Here is a 21,052-nt window from a genome sequence, read left to right as displayed (position 1 = left end):
TAAGTACTTTTCTTTTTTGCAGTTGATCATATTCCCCTGGGAAGGGTTTTCTGTAACTGGCCTTGCCAGTCTGGAAATGTCAGGGCAGGGGATTACCTGAGCCGGTTTGTGGTTTTGTACCCCTGCACCCTGCCGTGAAAAACCAGCTCGGGGCAACGTGGGGAGGAAGAGGATGCAGCACATCTTACAGTGCCAGAGGAAGGCAAAGGGTTAAGGCCCCTGAGGAGGCAGCAGCTCCTTTGCCTCCCAAACCCTGCAGACAGCCGCAGAACAGGCTGCTCCATGCAGGAGAGGGTGGGAGAGGCAGGGAGCAGCTGCTGCACAGCTCCCACTGTGTGTGCCAAGGGGCTGCTCCCCGGGCACGGGGCCTGCGCTGGCACAGCCTGGCAAGGTTTGCTCTGGGGGCTCCGTGGGCAGCCTGGGCTGCCCATGCCTGTGCCAGGGCAGCACTGGGCACCTGCCTGCCAGCAGCTCTGAGCCAGCCTCGGGAGAGCAGCTCTGATCCTGGGCTCCTGTTGGAGCTGTGGGACGAGCGAGCTGGAAGCAGGGTTAGTGCCCAGAGCAGTGCCCAGAGCGGGCACTCCCTGTCTGCTGCCCTCCTGCAGCACTGACACGGGCTCTGGGAGCCTGCACTGGGTGCTCTTTGCACTGACACGGGCTCTGGGAGCCTGCACTGGGTGCTCTTTGCACTGACACGGGCTCTGGGAGCCTGCACTGGGTGCTGCTTGCACTGACACGGGCTCTGGGAGCCTGCACTGGGTGCTCTTTGCACTGACACGGGCTCTGGGAGCCTGCACTGGGTGCTCTTTGCACTGACACGGGCTCTGGGAGCCTGCACTGGGTGCTGCTTGCACTGACACGGGCTCTGGGAGCCTGCACTGGGTGCTCTTTGCACTGACGCGGGCTGTGGGAGCCTGCACTGGGTGCTCTTTGCACTGACACGGGCTCTGGGAGCCTGCACTGGGTGCTCTTTGCACTGACACGGGCTCTGGGAGCCTGCACTGGGTGCTCTTTGCGCTGACACGGGCTCTGGGAGCCTGCACTGGGTGCTCTTTGCGCTGACACGGGCTCTGGGAGCCTGCACTGGGTGCTCTTTGCGCTGACACGGGCTCTGGGAGCCTGCACTGGGTGCTCTTTGCACTGACACGGGCTCTGGGAGCCTGCACTGGGTGCTCTTTGCACTGACACGGGCTCTGGGAGCCTGCACTGGGTGCTGCTTGCACTGACACAGGCTCTGGGAGCCTGCACTGGGTGCTCTTTGCACTGACACGGGCTCTGGGAGCCTGCACTGGGTGCTCTTTGCACTGACACGGGCTCTGGGAGCTCGGGCATGGCTGGGAGCTGTCGCTTTTTTGGAAGCAGCTGCTTTGCTGCCCTGACCTCCGGAGGAGCAGGGATCTGCTGCCCACAGGGGATCCTACAGGAGGGCAGGCACTGCCCCTTGGCCGCTGCCATTCCCCGGGGCAGAGCTGCCCAGGCCTTTCCAGAGGCAGGCAGAAGGGTTCTGGCCCTGCTGCCACAGGGCTCTGCAGAGCCACGTTCACATTTCCTCACCCTGAGAGGAGCAGCCTCGGGGGCTTTGCTCCCCGCTGCTCTGTGGGTGCCCTGCTCCCCGTCCTCTCTGCTGGCAGCAGCAGCTCTGGCTCCTGCTGCTCTGAAAGTCATCCTGACACCCAGCAGCTTCTGGTGGCGGGCATGGACTTGCAGTGAATGCAGAAAAGCTTTGAGCAAAAAAAGGTGGACAGGTGGCAATGTTCCAGATAAAAACGAAACAACCTGTGCTGATTTTTTTCCCCTTGGCGTCAAGAAGAAATTTCTCTTCCAGCATTCAGAGTCTGGGAGGCACTGAAGTAATTTTGCAGGGAACTTTCCATGAGGTTAGAGATTGCTTTAATTATTGATATTTCTTATTGATGAGGTCTTAGTTCTGAGTGCTGCAAATCCTGGATTGTGAGTGATGATGATTCTGGAGCTTCTGCTCAGGCTGGGCTTTATCATACACAGTTCCTGCTTTGAGATGAGGATGTGAAATACCTTCTGACTTGGGTAATAGCTCCCATTTGTTTTTCCTGTCTTATCTGGGCTTTGAGTCAACTCTGCACCGTGCAGATCTGTGCACTGAAGACAGTGTCAGAGTTCCAATGGCTGTAAGTGGCGCAGGAGCAGCCCTGGCAACTTGTGTGTGGCAGCTGCTTCTGCTGTTGTGGGTGTGGGGCTGTCATGCTTCCTGCTTTAGAAATCATTCTCATGATAGTCATACTGTTCTGAGATTTTTCATCATCAACCTGCTTTAAAAAAAGAAAAAGAAAAATCAACCCACAACTGCTCATCAACTCCTTAGAGAAAAATGCTGCTTTCTCCCAAGTAAGAAAATCTGCTTAGTAGCATTGTGTCAAGGTGCTTGAATTTACCTGCCTTACCTGGGCCCTGCACTGCTGTGCAACCCCTCCCCAGGAACTCAGTTACCCTTGGGAAGTGCTGGTGAAGGCTCATTTATTGGTCTTGGGATGTGCTCTGAGGGGACACTGCCATTTCCAGCTCTTCTTGCTTCATACTTTGTTCCTGGCCATCGAACTGCAAACGTCCGTGGCATTGTTTCCCGTGGCATTAACTGAGATGTGCTCTCAGAGCTGTTCCCAGCCTGCTCGATGTGCTGGCTTAGGGCCACCTCAGCAGAAATCAGTGGGCTGTGTGCATATGTTCTGCTTCTCCTTTTTTGGGGAGAGTGGGGGAGAGGGGCTTAGTTCCCTACGCTCTGCCTCTCACTCCTGGAGAAGTAAAACCCCTCTCGGAGACCGAATTCTCTCACTCTTCAGAGCCCAAGGTCAGAAGCTGCTCCGGAGGACAATTCCAATGGCAGGAAGGAGCAGGAGGAGTCTGGTTGCTGCTCTGCAGGGCAGTCCCGTGCAGCAGCCGTGCATGGCGCTCTGGGGCTGGTCGGTGCCGTGGTGCTTTGTGCTGGGGCCAGAGCACAGAGACACGGGCCTGGGGCAGCAGGACCAGCTCAGCCAGCTGCAGGAGCTTTGCGAGCAGCTGTGCAGCAAACCCGGGGGTGAGCAAGGCTGCAGTTACAGGGAGCGAGGGCAGGAAGCTCGTTGGAGGAGGGAGAGGAGGCGCAGTGCCAGGGGAGTATCCTGTCCCAGGAACGGTGTTTCCTGCTGTACGCTTGTTACAGACACTGCTCCGCCCTGGTGAGCTGACACTTTGTGCCTTGTGTTGAGAAGGATCTCAGGAACCTTTGTCCCGTGTTTAAGGGGATGTTTGCTCCCTCTGCCCAGCTCCCCGTGCCCTGAGCAGCGCTGCTTTAGGCTGTGGTGCCCCACAGGGCCAAGGGACAGGCTGTGGGTGCTGGGGACGTGTGAGCTGAGCAGAGGATGCTCTTAGACTCTGTCTCCCACTCCTGGGTCTCCAGTGGAGAATTTCAGCCTGAGAACACAAAACCTCTTCATGTAAATCAGTAACAGAAGTGGGGCTTAGGATGGGTCACTGCTGGGGGGTCAAAGAGCACGTTTGGTCCTTGTCCTGCCAGGGACAGCTTTGCATCTTCAGAGGCCAGACTTGAAAGGTCAGTCTCAGAAATCCCTTTTTCCCCTTTCTTACTCCTGCATTTCAATGTTCAGGTGGAGAAGCACTGAGTCATCTGAAACGTGTTCTGTCCTCCCAGGATCATGGCTGGGCCCTGGCAGAGTCTGCCACACGCAGTGTTTCGAACCTCCCTTCACTTGGTTTCCTCTAGGACTTCTGCCTCCTTCAGGAATCAAAGTCTGATTCACTTTCCATTGTGACTCCTAAAGTCTTGGACTACTTAGAGGCATATCAAAAATTAAAATAATCTCTTTTGACAGCATTGAAGCCTGTGGTGTTTGAATCTTTGATATGAAGATTTGTCCTGCTTGGAGAATAGCTCATTTTTAATGCTGTGAAATAGAGCATGATAACTGTGCTGCTCTCTATACTACAGTGAGCATTGTGTGCTGCTTAATAAAATGCTGCTCCTCTCCAAGAGCTCGCTTTCATAATGAGAGAAGGTGCAGTATTCAGGTGTTGGTAACTCACCCCACAAAACTTTCTGTCTTTGGTGCAGATTTTCTGCCTGCAGCTGGAGTTAAATTCTTTCTCCCTGGTCCAGTGCTCACAGGTTAAACTACAACCTGTGAAGTGTTGCAATGGCCCAGATGCCTCTGGGACCTATTGTCTGTCTGGTCTTGCTCTGCAGGGGGTTTGCAGTACAGTGAGAAGCTGAGGAAGAATTTTTGAGATGTGCTTAAACACTGTGAGGTCTATAGACAAGACTTGAGGGAAAGAAAGATGGGAGACCCTAGGAAGCAGCATGCAGCTGCAGAAAAGCCACAGTACTGTGCCACCAAGAACTCTGTCTGCTCTGCAGGATCGAACAGAAACATTCCTGCTGTAGTACAACCCAGCTATAATCCCTGAATCTGCCTCCTGGCTGCTCCTGGGTCTGCATCTCAGGGCAGGTTGTAGGCATCTTCTGGTACATTTCAGAGCATGGTGTAAAAATCCTTTTCCCCTTTATTGTACTTGCTGCTTTTCAACAGGCTCAAAGCCTGTTGGCAAAATGACTTTTACCAAGCACAAGTAGGATGCTCACATGTCTTTGGAGTGAATGTGGATTTGACACTGATTTGGTTCTGCTTTTTCTGCCTGAAGGTTTTCACTCAGGCTCTCCAGTGAAGGACATTATTTCCTTGGTGGAATATTTTCCATATGACTAAATAATGGCCAAGGGCTGCGATTTTTGTGTCGGTGCTTGGCACTGCGGGCTTCTGCTCAGAAATCAGATGGGCCTGTGAGAAGTAGTCCTAAAAACAAGCACTGCATTGTTCACTGTGACAGGCTAAAATGAACTGATCAGGTATTTTTATTTCCACGGCACTTAGGATTTGTCCTTTTTTCCCCAGCAAAGCTTGAAAGCAGGAAGATTCATTCACTGTCAGCAGACACCTTCCCCATAAGCCTGAAGGTCACGTCCCAGTGTCTCCATTGGCATCCCTGGAGCGTGGAGCTGTGAGGAGCCCCAGCTCGGCTGCAGCAGGTTCAGAGCACTGGCAGCAGCTGTGCCCCACGAGGGCCTTGCTGCAGGGAGCCCCATTTGCAGCTGTGCTGGGCCAAGAGCTGCCCTGCTGCCAGCGAGCGCAGGGGATGCCAGGTGGGGCTGTGCTCAGGGGAAATGCTCGCTTACAAACCTCCCGAGCTGCCCCAGGCCCCTGGCATCGGGGCACTGCCCTGTAATCACAGCCTCATTCCAAAAACAGGGGCAGGCTCCCAAAGCTGCCTGCTTTGTGTGGGGAGCACTGAGTGCACTTGGCTAAACCTGATCTGCGCACAGGGAGAGGAACTGAGGGGACAGAACTCATGCTGGATAAAACCACAGGTGGGGAAGGCTCATTTAAAACTGTCAAGCCGTGGAGTAAAGAAATGTGGGAAAGCAATTGCACCAGTGCCAAGAAGTAGAATGATTAGGAAGATAAGGGGAGAAAGTTATTGGCCTGACAGTCCTTCAGAGAAGAGGAGGAAAAATTGGCTTAAAAATTGAGCCTGATAATGGTGTCTGATTACTACACACAAAAGTGACTGTTCCTTGAAATACTATTTTATAACCTAATGCAGAAAAGCTAGGTAGCAGCAAAGAAAGTTATTAGATTTCAAAGGGAATATTAATTAGGAATAATTTGAAAGTCTAGCTAAAGATCTATTTAAATTGATGCATTTTTAATGGAAATTAATCTTCCATGACTTGGAAAGAAAATAACTTGGTAAGATACTAAGTCTGTATGTGTTCAAAGTAGACTTCGAACATTAGAAAAGAATAAACCAACAATTAAAGGAATTCGCTCTACAGTATCAGACATGCAGCCCTTCCCAGCAGTGCTGCTCTCAGGGCTGGGAAACATGCAGAGCTGGGAGAGGAGGGCCTGCTGCAGGTTCCTGTGCCTCTCCACGATGTTTTGAGCGAAATGGAGATTTCTGAAGTGCGTTCAGAGAGGGCACAGGCTGTGTGCCGCTCGGTGCCAGAGGGGTTCTGCTCCTGTGCCTGCTGGGGCTCGCAGTGCCGGGCCGGGCTGGCTCCACTCTGCAGGGCCAGGTGAGCTGTGCTGGAGGCTGGTGGGTCTGGCTGCACACCTGCAGGGGTTTTGCAGAAAATCAGACTCACAGGTGCAGTGGGTGGGTCCTGTGTGCGGTGGCAGCCCGGAGGTGTGCCATCCTTTTGGAATTGCTGGGAAAGCAGGCAGGGGTGTGGTGTGGCGTGGTGCGGCATGGTGTGGCGAGGCATGGAGGAGGCACCACGGTGGGAGGCTGTGCGGTGTTGGGCTACAAAAGGCCGAATAGAGCACTCTGTGATCTGAGCACAGCTGTTCCTTTGAGATAACCTCTGGAACACGGGGACACTTGCACCACTGACAGCAGGCAGCCCCTGTCCTGGCTGTGAAGGGCTGTGAGCGGCAGGAGTTTCCTCTGCAGTGCTGTCTGAAGGACTGCCGGGTGTCCTGCTGTGAGAGGGGTAACCGTGGCTCTGTGGGTGCTGCTTTGCTGCTCTGAGTGCTGCCTTGCTGTCCTCGGGGTTTGTACTCTCTGCCCTCCAGGCCCTCAGCCACCAAGGCCAGCCCCTGATTGCCAGCATCAGAGCCTGCCCCAGGACCTGCAGCTTGTCACTCCTCACATCTCCCTGCTCCCCTCAGTCTGTCCCTGAGGCTGCTGTAGGAGGTGAGGCTCCCTGTGTGGCAGGGCAAGGTGGAGAGGGAGCACCTGCACACAGCCCCCAGGTGCTCCAGGGGTACTTTGCGGTGCAGTCAGGATGTGGAGCTGAGCGGGGCTGACAGCCTGGAGAGGATCTTGAAAGTTAAGGGTTAAGCAGCGGCCAGCTGGCCTTTAGGAGACAGGCAGCATTCAAAGCAGAGAGGACAAGTGGGATGTGAGAAGGCAGAATTTGCAGGCACGGGGAATTGTGGGTGGCACTGAAAAGCCAAATACATGAACAGAAATACGTGTATTTAATATATATTTCCATTACAGTCACAAGCACAAATTGTGAGGGGGGAAGTGCATCTCAAGAGCAACATATGTGTTACCTCATGTCTCCTGCTAAGTATACAAGCATGGGAATAAGTGTCTATTTAACACAGAGCTGAAAGTTTGGTGTACAGATGGTAGGAAGTTGGGCAACAGCATGTGTAGCTTGGATCTGTCCTACGTGAATGCCATCACCCAGCATTGTTTCTCACTAAATGTCACCCTTCAGATCCATCCCTGACCCACTTGCAAAGACGCTGAGCTGCCTCTTCAGCACAGGAGTGCTCAGGAAATTATGGGGGTGTGACCTCAGCTGGGCTAGCGAGAATCTAGCGACGATAAAATCAGGTGAGAACACAAAGCAGTGGGAGAAATATGGGCTGATAAACCCAGCCAGTGGGCCTAAATCTTGTCAGACAAGTGTGGGGTTTCTTCCTTCCCTTTAAGGTCAGCCACAGGAAGCCATGGACACAGACATCCATGAGTCACTTGAGAGTGAGGCACAGCAGGCTGATGGGCTGGATTAGCAGGTACAAAATGTGCCTGGGAGATACTAAAGGAGGAAATGTGGCTGTGTGCTGAAAAACCCATTGAATGCAGATTTCAGAGCTGTGCATAGACAGGTAATGAGCAGAACCTGCTACCACACAGTGTGAAATAAATACTATTAATGCTGTTTGCAGGTGGGGAACAGGGGCCTGGGGAGCTGACATGATTCATGAAAAGCCAGTGCAATAGAACTGGAAGTAATGCTTTCCAGATTAATTTCATTAGAGTGATGTACTGTGGCTGCTTTGGTACATCCCTGCTCCAGCCAAGTAACCAGAGGGTCCTGTGAGGGGAGGAGACTTCACAGAGAACATCATTTTACATTCAGGCAATTGTTTTCAGAACCTTCCTCTGTGCCTATTTATGATGATCATTTTTGTCTTAATAAGTCTGACCTAGTCCACCTTTCAATCTGCTGAGATTGAGGTCAAATGTTAGGAGCCTGCTCTTAGGGAAATATTTTTGCCCTCATCGATTATGTAGAGCTCTCTGTTCCAAAGCTTAGGACACTGTCTGCTTAATGAATGCAATTGAAATTGGTGCTTTGAGCCTCTGCTGTCTGTTGGCTCTCTAGAATTAAATGCTCTTGTGGTCTGAGTGGAAGCCAAGAGCGGTAGTGTGCAACACTTGAGCTGCAGCTGCCTGGCTTGGAGACCTCTCAGACTGAAGCAGGCACCGTGGTCAGTGCCTTCCAGCACGGGCAGAGCCACAGGGCAGGAGGTCCAAACTCAGCCAGACTCTGGTGCTTCTCAAAGTCCCATCTTCTCTCCTCTGACACTGCCAGAGTTCACTGCCAGCATTTCAGGGAGTGCTCCCAGGAAAGGGTCCTGTGTCTGCTGGTTTCTCAAAGGCAGAGGGATACCAGTTTCAGGTTTCTCCCACCATCTGGAGCTCAGAAATGCCGAGGAGCAGCTGGGCTGCACCGTCCCTGCCTCCCCTGGTGCAGGAGTGATACCGCATCCCCACGGAGCAGCTGGGCAGCAGGGCAGGCAGCCCTGGGGCAGAGCTGGAAGGTCTGCCAGGTGCACACCTGTGTGTGCATGTGCAGCTCATCCCCTGCCAGCTTCCCTTGCTGAAGAAGAGTCCAGATACACATTTTGAAGAGCCACAGTAATTTGATTTTGTTTGCTTCCATTTTCAAGTTTTTTGTAACAAAAGAGCCCATATCTTCAGAGGTGGAATTTAGAATGCTTGCTCCTGGATCTGGAACCTGGCATTGCTAAAGGAGATGTTCCAGCTGCTGGAAGGATGAAGAAGGGAGAACTTAGAAAACAAAATTAGTTGCTTGAGATAACAAAGACTACACCAGCATCTCTAGAGTTCACAGCAAAGAATTCTGCTTCAGGTCAATTTTGGTTTCCAGAGGACAATCTGTTGATTAATTCCCAGGTCAAAAGGACTCCTTTGAAGACTCTTTGTGCCTGGACCACTGCCATAAAAAGCAATGTTGAAAGGGTGATGGGCCTGGGCTTGAGCACAGCTCTCTGGGTGCTTAGGCTTAAGAAGAAAAAGCTGGTCCATGGACAACCAAGCATGTAGAGTCTGGTTTCCTGCAGGTTTGGTTTCCTGTCCCACCACCTCCATAACCCCTGGCTCCTCCAGCTCTTCTGGGAAAACCCTTGCAGACACGAAGGGAAGCAGCACACTGGGGTCTGTGTCTGCTCTGTGGCATCTCCCCTGAGCTTCCTCCCCTTCTCAGACAGCTCCCCTGCCACACAAACCAAGCGGGAGCTCACTTATCTCACAGGCTTCAGTCCCTCCTCCCAGCCTGGCTGAGAAGGGCTGACGGATGCAGCGCTGGGTAGGAGAGGTGTTGTTGCGGAAAGACACACTGTGAGGGAGGTCAGTTCCCAAGGAAAAGCATGCTAAAGCAATAATGCAGCGCTGCAAGAGTGCCCACAAAGTGCAGCAGCTGTTGGCAGCAGGGTGTGGAGTGGAAAGTGCTGCTGCTCCTGTGTGAGTTCCCTGTCCCGTGGCTGTTACTGAGCATCTTCCCTCAGGTCCCTTCCAGCTGAAAGGGGGAAAATGGGGCACATTCCCTGGGCATTTTGGGATTTTGGGCTTAACTCTGGATGTGTGGAGAGGCTGCACAATGGGGCCTCAGACTTGGCTGAGGCCTTTTATATTTCTGGAACATAAACAACAAATAAATTTCAGTTTATGACAATCTCAGTATGCATCTATTTACATAGCTGGTGACTCTATAAATGATTCTCTTTCACACATGTAGGTACACAAAGCTATTGCTGTGCATTTCTCCAGCTTTGGATTTCCTTTCTGAAGCAAATTTATGCACCTGCATCCAAGCTGACCAGCAGTCCTGGCAGTATTTGGAACTCTAAAAATTAATATTAGGATTTTTGATATCGTTCCCATTTCTTACTGGCAACGAGGGGGAAGCTCTTGGTGTGGAGGATATTAACAAAATTAAGTGACGGTTGTGACTCGTGTTTTGCCAAGCAGAGAGAGATCAAATGCTTTGGGTGGAAAACAAAACCCAGCTCCGACTGACAACAGACTCAGTGTGACGGTCCCCATGTCCTCGTCCCCACTGTCGCTCTGAGCGTGTCCCTGGAGCGCCTCAGAGCGCCCCACGGGGTCCTGCCCTGGCCAGCCGGGTCCGCAGGGACAGGTGAGTGAGTGACCAGCCTGTTTTCCTCGGGCACAGGAGAGGGGTGGCCAGGCAGAGCTAAAAACCAGCCCGGGAATGCTGAGGCCACGGTCTGCTGCTTCAAAGGACCCTCTTGGTGCCTCAGTTTCTCTTGCTGTGAAAATCGCGGCTCCAGGGGCAGGGCAGGGGTGACCGGGCGGCGGTGGAGACGGTGTCCCTTGTCCCTCAGCCTGGCCAGCGCCGCGGGCAGCGCGGGACAGAGCGCGGTGCGGGAGGGACAGAGCGGTGCGGACAGGACAGAGCGGTGCGGGAGGGACAGCGCGGTGCGGACAGGACAGAGCGGTGCGGACAGGTTAGAGCGGTGCGGGAGGGACAGCGCGGTGCGGACAGGACAGAGCGCGGCGCGGACGGAACAGAGCGGTGCGGACAGGACAGAGCGCGGCGCGGACAGGACAGAGCGCGGCGCGGACGGCTCACGCGGGGCCCGGCGGAGCTGTCCGCCGCCGGCGGTGCTGAGCGAGTGGCGGAGCCGCCGCCCCGCGGAGCCCCGGTAAGTTGCTGTCGCGGGGAGAGGAGCGGGGACGCCCCGGGGAAGGTGAGGCGCTGCCCGGAGGGACGCGGTGCCCCGAGCACCCCCGGGCATGGGCAGGACACGGGTCCCCGCGGTGTCCCCGGGGGTGGGCAGGACACGGGTCCCCGCGGTGTCCCCGGGTGTGGCAGGACACGGGTCCCCGCGGTGTCCCCGGGTGTGGGCAGGACACGGGTCCCCGCGGTGTCCCCGGGTGTGGCAGGACACGGGTCCCCGCGGGTGTCCCCGGGTGCAGAGGACCCGGGGCCGGCAGTGGCGGTCCGGGCCGTGTGTCCCGGGCCTGCCCTGCGCCCCGGTGGGGTGTGTGAGCCAGTGACACGCTTTGGGGTGTGAGCAGGGTTGAACTCCCCTGACGGGGGCTTGCAGGAGTCCCGGGTGGGTAACTGAGGCAGAAAGCAGATTTTAGCCAGTGGGGATGGGCAGCCCTGGCACAGGAGAACTCTGATTTCAAGCAGGGGTCCGAGTGAGCCTGTGCTCACACTGCTGTCTGTCCTTCCCATCCCGAGCTGTGTGCTTCTGCTGCTCTGTGACTTTCTACAGCCTGCACTATTTCCTAGGTAGGCAACAGTGTCTGAGCTTCCCCTGTGCTGGGAATTGCAGAAATTGATTCCTGCCGTTGCCTATTGAAAGAGTCTGGAGGTCAGGAGAGTTTCCAGGCTCATCAGGTTTCTTCCTCCTCTCCAAGGCAGACTCTGGCTTTGTAGCACGTTTGCTGAAGGAAAGCAACTGTTCAAGTCTGGAGGAGAAAAGGGCAGAGCTGACAATCACACAAAATGAAAGCAGGATTTTCCATGCAGACAGAGTGCATGTGATCAGGCCAGTCCAGCTGTGCCAGTGTCCTCCCAGGTGCCAGACACAGACACGGAGTGTGGGGTTGGGTTTAGGTTTGATTCTTCCTGTGAACACAGGAATAAGGGCTGGCATGCAGAATACAAGGCTTTCCTTGTAATGTACCTGTGGCAGCAGCTGCTTGGAAAACTTCATCTCATTTTGAAGTCTGATTAAATTGAGGGGAAGGGAGCTTTCACAGTCTGTCTTTTCTCAGAACAGCATCTGAGCAATGGAGCTTAAATCAAATTCAGCAGCTCTGCGTGCCCAGAGACTACGTGGCTCAGCAGTTTGATGTTGGAGGATGCTCAGTGCTGGCTGCATCCCCGAGGACAGTCTGGGCTGAATCCCTCCCAGAGGAGTCACAGATTTAGTCCTGACTGAGCGCAGTCATGTGTTTGGAATATTCCTGAGTTGGAAGAAAACTCCTGTAGCTGTTTGTGTCAGAAATCGTTGTGGATGTGTTTGGTACCTGTGCTGGTATTTCTGCAGTTTGTGGCTCTCCGCTAAAGGATGTGCCTGCGCATGCATCCCCCACCACATGCTCACCTGAGAGAGCACCTTGATGGGAGGATCCAATTTATGATTTACTTTTGGACACAAAAGGGATAGCTCTCCGTATTTATATAAAACTGATTTATTGTCTATGTGCCAGTGACATCAGCACATTGATCAGAGCAAGAGATGCATTTTCATCAGTTCTGTATTAGAACGGGAGACGTGTGCTTCACAGGCGGCTCAAGCACAATCATAAAAATAGGGTTTATTTTAAGTAATATGTCAGAAATGGAAATTCCTCTCCTGTGATTATTGGTCCTTTTTGCCAGCCTGATCTCACGGGACACTTGCAGCTCCCCTGATGTACTGCAGGATGGAGACCTGCCAGGGATCTGAAGGAAATCAAATCCTACAAGCTTTGCCAGTTCTCTCCTTTGCTGCATGTGTGCCGAGGAGCAGGAACAATTCCTTCCAGACTGTTTGTGCTGGGCCTTGTCCTGTCTCATCACCAGTGCAGCTGCGGGGCCACAGTCCCTCCTTTTTCCCTGGCTGTGTTCTGAATGCACAGATGCTTTGCTAAAGCCTCTTGGAGAGGTGATGTGCATGTGCTGTGTTCAGCTTGGCTGCTTCCAAAGGCTCTTGAGGAAGATCAGCTATGGCCTAGGGGAGAACTGTGCATTATGAGAAATTCAGGAGTGATTTGCTCAGCTCTAAATGAAGGTTGTTTCCAATTAGGTTAACAAAGAACATCATTCTCATGTCCAGAGTCACTTGGTCTGTACAGGGAGATATAAATCACCCTTCCCCGTACACAGACACTCTGAAAAGCACAGGAGAGTAAAGAAGATCATTTCCACTGGGCTGTGAAGAACTGAGCATCCAGGGTGGGGGAGATGAGCCCAGAGCCCCCTTCCACCACTGGCACCGTGTCCTGCCGCCACCATCACCCTGGGGGCTGCCAGCTCAGGGGTGTCCTGGGCTGCTCCAAGCAGCCAGTCCCAGTGTCCAAACAGGGCCAAACACGCCGTGCTGCTGCAGTCACACAAGGCCAGGACGTGCCCAGAGAGCCACCATGCAAGGGCTGATGCTCATCAGTGAACTCTGTGGCTGAAGGAATGACAGTCAGGTGGGATCAGCAGCCTGATCCCATCCCAGGCTGCTCAGTGCTGCAGGCAGCGTTGGCCAGAGGATCCTGCTGGCCAGGAACGTGCCACCATGGCCTCTGGGGAGCTGAAGGAGCTGGGCACTCCTCATCAGCCACAATTCACTCTCACTTCCACGTGTGTCTTGCTTTACAGATGGGAAATGCATCCAACACCTCAGTGTTCACCTCCACCTTATCAGAGAGAGAAGACCTGATTTTTGGCACTCTCTATTTAGTCTTTGGTAAGGAAAGATGGCCTGTTGATCCCCATGTCCCTGCCCAGCTGCCTGCCAGAGACAGTCAGGCCTCTGCAGTCACTGGTGCTTCCAGAAGTGTCCAGTCATTAGCAGATTAATTAAACTGACCTTGCCGTGTTACCCAAAAGCATGGTCTGGTGACTGCATTCCCCTCTCAAGTGAATTTCAAGCCTGTTATGGTTTTAAGTATTTGAAAAGTTGAATAACTTTGAGGAACATCCTGTAGCTCCTACCACAGCCACCTGAGGTGAGACAGGCAAGGGCTCTGCTGGTACCACCAGCTTCAGGTCCATTGAGGGGGATTTGGAGCTCAAGCTGGCCCTTGATTTCAGCAGGAGTTGGAAAAGCTAATAAAGTGTACTTAGCACAGATGTGAGACTTGCTCTGTGGGAAAAAATGCCTTGTGAGGCTGGGAAGAAGGATATACATCTCAATACTCTGCTCTCCAGTGACTCCAAAGCCTCCAGAGCTCTGCATTTGCCCAGATCCCATGTGGGAGTTCCCTGAGGGGAGCTTAGTGTTGGCCATTCAGTGGCTTTGGAAGAGGGTTTTTACCATGAGATTTAATTTGCAGCCTAATCCATTAGGGAGGAACTCTTATCCTGCTCAACCTGCCCCAAAAGCAGCAAAGATTCCCCTTCTGAGGATACTGAAACTTCTTTTCCATGAAATCACAATTATGTAATGAAAAAGAGAAAGCCCTTATTATAAAACTTAAATCACTACTGTTGATTTAAATACACTAATAGCAAAAAAAAAGCCTCCTTTTGTTTAGTCTGGATTTTCCTTGATGTTCATAATGCCTTTCTTCTTGTTTGTTTTGTTACCATGATATGGGACAGTGCAGACTCACAGGAGTGACATTGCCAGGAGGAAATTAGGAAGGCCGAGGGGCCCAGCTCCCTGGCCCCACATCAGAGCAGCAGTCTCACAGAGCTCCCGTTATTTATCTAGCTGGGAGGAAGTGCCCCTTGCTCCTTCCAGCTGCAGCGAGTGACTGTGGCCAGACGCTGCACCCGGAGCCCGCTGCAGCCTCATCCCAGCTCTGCCTCCCACCAAACGCCTCTGTAGGACCTCAGGAAGGGCAAGGGATCCAATCCAATGTAAAGGAGCTCCAGATGTGCTCACTGAGCTCTGTGGGTCCTGCTCAGCCCACCCCAGAGAGGGAAGCCTGGAGCCCTCTCCAGCTTCTGTAGACTTCTGCAGTCTTTCCTCCCAAACATCTCAGGATGCTCCTGGTTCCTCTCCTGGCCTTGTCACACTCAGCACCATTCTCTGCCTCCTCCACAGGCATCATGTCCCTGTCTGGGAACTCCCTGCTGCTGCTAGTGGCCCATCAGAAGAGGTCCCTGCTGAAACCTGCCGAGCTCTTCATCGTCAACCTGGCCATCAGTGACCTGAGCATGACGGTGACGCTCTTCCCCTTGGCCACCTCCTCCTTCTTTGCACACAGGTAGCTCCTGGAGCAGCTCTGCACTGGCCAGTGGCCCGGTTTGCAGACTGTCTGGGAGCCAGGAGATCCCTGGCAGTGCAGAGGGACTCGGGGTGCCAAGGGACACACGTGAGCTCCCAGCCAGCCATCCCACAGCGCGTGCTTTGCTGCTCCCTGTCCCTCCAGGTCCTCACACAGACCCGCTGCCAAAGGGCTCTGGTGCTGCTGTCCAAGCTGGCACTGCAGGGCTGGGAGCTGCCGCGGGTCAGGGCAGCTCCTGCAGCCCCAGCTCCCCCCGTGCATCTTTGGGGTGCTCAGGGAACAAACCAGGGGCGAGGTCATGCCCACGTGTACTGGCCAGGTGCTGGTACCTGTGCAGCCCATTGGGACCTGCTCACCCGTGCCCAGCTCTGCTGCGGGAATGGGAGCAGCCGCCCAGGGCAGCCGGGGGCAGGGCTGTGGGGAGGGACAGACTCACCGCAGGCTCTCCTTGCAGGTGGCTCTTTGACCAGGCCGTGTGCACGCTCTACGCCTTCTGCGGGGTCCTGTTCGGGCTGAGCAGCCTGGCCAGCCTGACGGTGCTCAGCACGGTCTGCTGCCTCAAGGTCTGCTACCCGGCATATGGTAGGTGCTGGGACGTGTTATCTGATCCTCACTCACACCCCTCCGTTAACAGGGCCCTTTTCCTTTCAATGAGCCAGATCCACTTCTCCAGGGAAAGCTTTGCCCCAGGGCAACCTATTCCCAGTCAATACTTAGTCATAGAATCACAGAAACAAGTTCAGGCTGGAAATTATCTAAAAGATCATTGAGTCCAGCTGTTACCACAGCACTTCCAAGCCCAGCACTAAACCCTGTCCCCAAGTGTCACATCTGTGTGGCTGTATCACGGCAGGTCGCAGGTTTTTGAATGTCCACACACAGATTTGAGCTTGGGCTAGAGCAGACTGCAGCTGGGAAGCCCCAAACTCAGGCAGAGCAGCAAGAGCTGCTTTCCCTGGTGGGAGAGCCATAGGCTCCTGAAGGAGCGCTGGCCATGGCAGGGTCTGGGTGGCCTGGAGGAGCCATGGCAGGGTCTGGGTGGCCTGGGGGAGCCATGGCATGGCACAGTGGGCACAGGAGCTGCCAGCAGCACTCGGCAGGCTGGAGGGGCTGCACACCTGGCCCTGTGCCGGACCCCAGCAGCTCCCTGGCTCTGTGGGCAGAGTGTACCTTGGGGGCAGCTCCCTGTCCACTGCCCCTGACCCATGGGACCCCTCCCCTCACCACAGGGAGCAGGTTCTCACATGGCCATGCCATGGGGCTGCTGCTGGCCGTGTGGGCCTACGCCCTGGCCTTCGCTGCCGCGCCCCTGGCCCGCTGGGGCAGCTACGGCCCCGAGCCCTACGGGACAGCGTGCTGCGTCACCTGGGAGCCCTCCAGCAGGGAGGCCACGCTCTACATCCTCGCCCTCCTCATCTGCTGCTACCTGCTGCCCTGCCTGCTCATCCTGGCGTCCTACGCGCTGATCCTGTGGACGGTGTGGGCGTCGCGGAGAGCCCTGAGGCGGCACAGGCACATGTCCCCCCGGTGCGGGAGCTGCGGCCTGCGCGGCCTGCACGGGCTGCTCCTAAGGGTATGGGAACAGGGAAACGGGACTGCTCCTCAGGGTATGGGTATGGGGAAGTGGGGCTGCTCCTCAGGGTATGGGAACAGGGCTGCTCCTCAGGGTATGGGTATGGGGAAACGGGACTGCTCCTCAGGGTATGGGTATGGGGAAATGGAGCTGCTCCTCAGGGTATGGAAACAGGGCTGCTCCTCAGGGTATGGGTATGGGGAAATGGGGCTGCTCCTCAGGGTATGGGTATGGGGGAATGGGGCTGCTCCTCAGGGTATGGGAACAGGGCTGCTCCTCAGGGTATGGGTATGGGGGAATGGGGCTGCTCCTCAAGGTACCGGGGTTGGGGGCCTGTGGGGTCACGGGGTGTCCTGCCCAGCCCACTGCCCATGGGCAGGTGAACAGCAGGGCCCCTCCTGCCCGGCGTCTGCTGTTCCTGATGAATTCTGCAGGTGTCTGTGTCAGTGTGGGTAACAACACATTGATCTTCATTTAAAGTCATCAAGTGGAGGAGTTTTCATTTTAAATTACATTGGAAAAGATCATAAAGGAGCTTGCATGAGTCATTGTTCCCCAGACTACAAGCTAATACTATAATTTACCAAGAACATGTAAAAAACCCCAAATAACCTTTTAAAAACACAGCATAAGAGAAAACAACTTGCAAGCCTGGCTTCAAATGAAACAGCCACAGCCACTCAGGGGAGGAGACAGAGCACAGCCCATTTCCAAGCCCCGCAAGCCACACAGGTTGCTGGAGGGATTTGCAGTGCTGCCAGAAGCTGAGCTGGTCCCACCAGGTCACTGTGTCCTTTGTACCCGTGTGCCACAGCAGGCAGAGGCTGTTCTGAGTTCCCCAGGTGGGGCAGGGCGTGAGTGCCCTGAAGCCCAGGTCTGTGCACGGGCTGTGCTGAGTTGCTGCCCTGCTCTCTGATGTTCCGGTACAGGTCCAGAAGGCTGAGCACCTTTCCCAGGGATGTGAGGGCTGCTCAGGGTCCTGCTGCGTGTGGTTGTGTTTGGGGAGCGTCAGCATCCCCCGAGTGCTGCAGGAGGCTCACGGTGTCCCCATCTGCCTCTGCTCCCTCTCCAGCTGAGCATCGCCGTGTGCCTGGGGTTCCTGGCTGCCTGGACTCCCTACGCCGTGCTGGCGCTCTGGGCCCTGCTCGGGGACACCAGCCAGGTGCCGGCGCTGGCCTTCGTGCTCTCGGCTGTCTTTGCCAAGTCCTCGACGCTCTACAACCCGCTGGTGTGCCTGCTGCTCAAGCCCACCTTCCACAGGTTCCTCTCCAGGGACAGGGCTCCTCTCCTGCAGGCCCTGTGCACGCTCCTGTGCTGCGGCTGCCGGGGCCCTGCGCTCCAGCCCGGCCCGGCCCGGGGCTGCAGGAGCTGCAGCGATGTTCCCGAGGGTCTCGGTGCCTGCCCCAGGTGCTGCACTGCCCCCCGGCTGCCCGGCAGCCCTGCCCAGCGTGGGGCCCTGGCCGTGCTGGCCGGCGGAGCCGCGGGGCAGCCGGGGCTCAGGAGCGCGGTGCAGGTGGTGGTGCTGCTCACGCGGAGATGGTCAGGCCTGGGCACTGCCAGCGTGCCAGGGGAGGCCCTGCCCTCAGCCATGGCCAAGGGCCTGCTCTGAGCCCAGCCCTGCCCTCAGCCATGGCCAAGGGCCTGCTCTGAGCCCAGCCCTGCCCTCAGCCATGGCCAAGGGCCTGCTCTGAGCCCAGCCCTGCCCTCTGCCATGGCCAAGGGCCTGCTCTGAGCCCAGCCCTGCCCTCGGCCATCACCAAGGGCCTGCTCTGAGCCCAGCCCTGCCCTCTGCCATGGCCAAGGGCCTGCTCTGAGCCCAGCCCTGCCCTCGGCCATGGCCAAGGGCCTGCTCTGAGCCCAGCCCTGCCCTCGGCCATGGCCAAGGGCCTGCTCTGAGCCCAGCCCTGCCCTCTGCCATGGCCAAGGGCCTGCTCTGAGCCCAGCCCTGCCCTCTGCCATGGCCGAGGGCCTGCTCTGAGCCCAGCCCTGCCCTCTGCCATGGCCGAGGGCCTGCTCTGAGCCCAGCCCTGCCCTCAGCCATGGCCGAGGGCCTGCTCTGAGCCCAGCCCTGCCCTCTGCCATGGCCGAGGGCCTGCTCTGAGCCCAGCCCTGCCCTCTGCCATGGCCGAGGGCCTGCTCTGAGCCCAGCCCTGCCCTCTGCCATGGCCGAGGGCCTGCTCTGAGCCCAGCCCTGCCCTCGGCCATCACCAAGGAGCTGCTCTGAGCCCAGCCCTGCAGGAGAGCCCAGGGGAATCTACCTCCAGTGCCAGCTCCTACAGCCCCCACAGCCACCTCCTGTCCTGCTGGGCAGTGAGATTGTCCACACAGCTACCTCAGCTGAGGTAAGGAAGCAGCTCCCTACAGGTCCCTGGGACTGCTCTCTGTGCCAGCTGTGCTAGCCTGCTCCCTCCACTGGAGTGGAAGCCACCACTGTCCCACAGGCAGAAATGGGAGCTTGCCTATAGAGCAAGGATTTGGGGTTACAGTAATCCTGGAGTGAGTAGTGGCAGTCCCAGGGAATGATCAGCAGGCTGGGAACAGCAAATCTGTGGGTGAGCACCTCCCTGGAGAAGGGACTGTGGCTGCAGGGTGTCCCTGGTGCTGGGACAATGGGGCAGCTCGTGCCATCTGCACAGGGCAGCAGCTGCCTGGGCTGCAGCACCCCGAAGGATTGGAGCTGGCCTTTGGAGATCAGTGAGGGCAGCACACCATGGGTAGAGCATGGGACAAAAAGGAACAAGAAGCTGTGCCAGAGGCTGGTGCAAAGCCATGCACAGGATAACCCCAGCTGGAAAGCTCCCTGTGCCCCGTCCCCAGCCCTCCGGACTACGAGGGGATCACGCAGTGTCTCCACTCACCATTCACCATGTTCCACCTGTCACTTCTAAAGTAAATTCACTCATGCTAAACCAGTGTCTGACTCAGTTCAGCTCCATGCTGTGCCCCAGCAGTTCAGCAGCTGTGCCCCAGGATAACGGGAATGAGGATGGGGATGGGACAGAGCGTGCCCGGGGCCAGAGCAGGGCCAGGCTGGGTGCCACGGGGCAGCCACGCAGAGAGGGGCACAGCCCAACAGCTGGGCACGGGCACAGGGCACCAGCAAGCCTCCTCTGCCCTCGTGCCGGTGCCACAGCCACGCTGAGCCCGGCAGCACCGGGACCCTGCCACACCCCTGCGTGTCCCCCGGCCCATCCCGGGCCGACCCGGGCCATCCCGAGCCATCCTGCTGCTGCCCTTGGGGAGCAGCCTCCAGGAAGGGACCGGGGCTGGTTTCCCCTTGGAGGACACAAACACGAAGGGCTGCTGCCATCTCCTGGGGGCTCTCAGGGCATGGCCACCCGGGGATGGACAGGGACAAGGACTGACCAGCCAGGCTGGGCACTGGGCTGTGCCAGCCTTGGGGACAGAGCGCTGGGTCCCTGCTCCGCCTGCCAGCCCCTGACTGACGGCTTTGGCCCTGCTGCCTAAAAATCTGCTGCTCCAGAGATCATCTAAAGAAGACAGGGAGAAAGATAATGACCTGCCAATCCCTCTGGTCCTTTTTTACTCCAGAAAAGCTCCAGATCAGTGTTTTCATCCCACAGGTTGGTGTGAGCATGCCCAGCACTGAGAGCCCCAATGCTGGGGGTGTTTATTCTCCGTTCCCTGACACTCCTGCTGCCAAGGGCCAGCGTTTGCAGCCACCCAGCAAACCCCAACCAGTCCAATGAACTCCATGTGCTGTGGCCAGGCCAAACAGCCAGTCCAGGGTTTGGCACTGCCCAGGGACTCCTCTCTGCCAGGCTGGATCCATCCCGTGGGGCACAGCACAGCTGGGGCCAATGTAGCCGTGTCTCCCGCTGGGAATGGTGCTGACAGCTGCCACCAATTACCTGAGGATCGGAGACAACCCCTCTCTCTTTTCAGCTCCCCTGGTGCTGCTGGTGGGCTGAGCCTGGGAAGAGGGTGGTGGCTTTGCCCTCGGAGCTGAGGCCCAGCAGGCTTTGGAAGGGGGTTCCTGATTGCAAGAACCAATTTCTTTGTGTTTGGTCACGTTGCAGTGGGAGGGAGGGGAGCTGGGGGCTGCAGTGCTGCTCAGTGAGAGCCTGGCCCTGGAGCAGGAACAGAGCCAGGCTGCCTTGGGGTGGGTTTGGTGCCGGGGGCTGCACTACGGGCGCTGCATTTCCCTCTGTGCTGCCTCACTCGGGAGTCTGAGGGCACAGCTACAGCTCCAGGGTAGTGGGGACACCGTCTGTCCCGGGAAAGGAAAAAATCCCAACCATCCCGAGCGTCTCCAGCGGAGCCGCTTCAGAGCGATCGATTCTCTCCGCTCCCTCCGCTCCCTCAGTCCCGCCGGCCGCCGCCAGAGGGCGGCAGCGAGCAGCGCACCGGGCCGCAGGTGCGGCGCGACCGAGCCGAGGCACCGGCAACGGCCCGGAGGCACCGGGAACCGCCGGGAACGGCCCGGAGGCACCGGGAACGGCCCGGAGAGACCGGGAACGGCCGGGAACGGCCGGG

The 21,052-nt window shown here is 56.4% G+C and overlaps 1 protein-coding gene across 1 annotated transcript; it reads left to right on the top strand.

Moving 5' to 3' along the window:
- Positions 1 to 13,405: 13,405 nt before the first annotated feature.
- On the top strand, positions 13,406 to 18,164 carry LOC128936134 (opsin-5-like). The gene is made up of 5 exons (XM_054274877.1): positions 13,406 to 13,493; positions 14,799 to 14,961; positions 15,437 to 15,564; positions 16,212 to 16,555; positions 17,628 to 18,164. Exons 1-5 carry the CDS (start codon positions 13,406 to 13,408, stop codon positions 18,162 to 18,164), a joined length of 1,260 nt encoding a protein of 419 aa, XP_054130852.1.
- The last annotated feature ends 2,888 nt before the right edge of the window (positions 18,165 to 21,052 follow it).

This window comes from Melozone crissalis, unplaced genomic scaffold (assembly GCF_028551555.1).
Source record: "Melozone crissalis strain CALT ecotype California unplaced genomic scaffold, PUWL_Pcris_2 ptg000017l_1, whole genome shotgun sequence".
In the NCBI taxonomy this organism is placed as follows: domain Eukaryota; kingdom Metazoa; phylum Chordata; class Aves; order Passeriformes; family Passerellidae; genus Melozone; species Melozone crissalis.
This window is presented reverse-complemented; position numbering and strand designations above follow the sequence as displayed.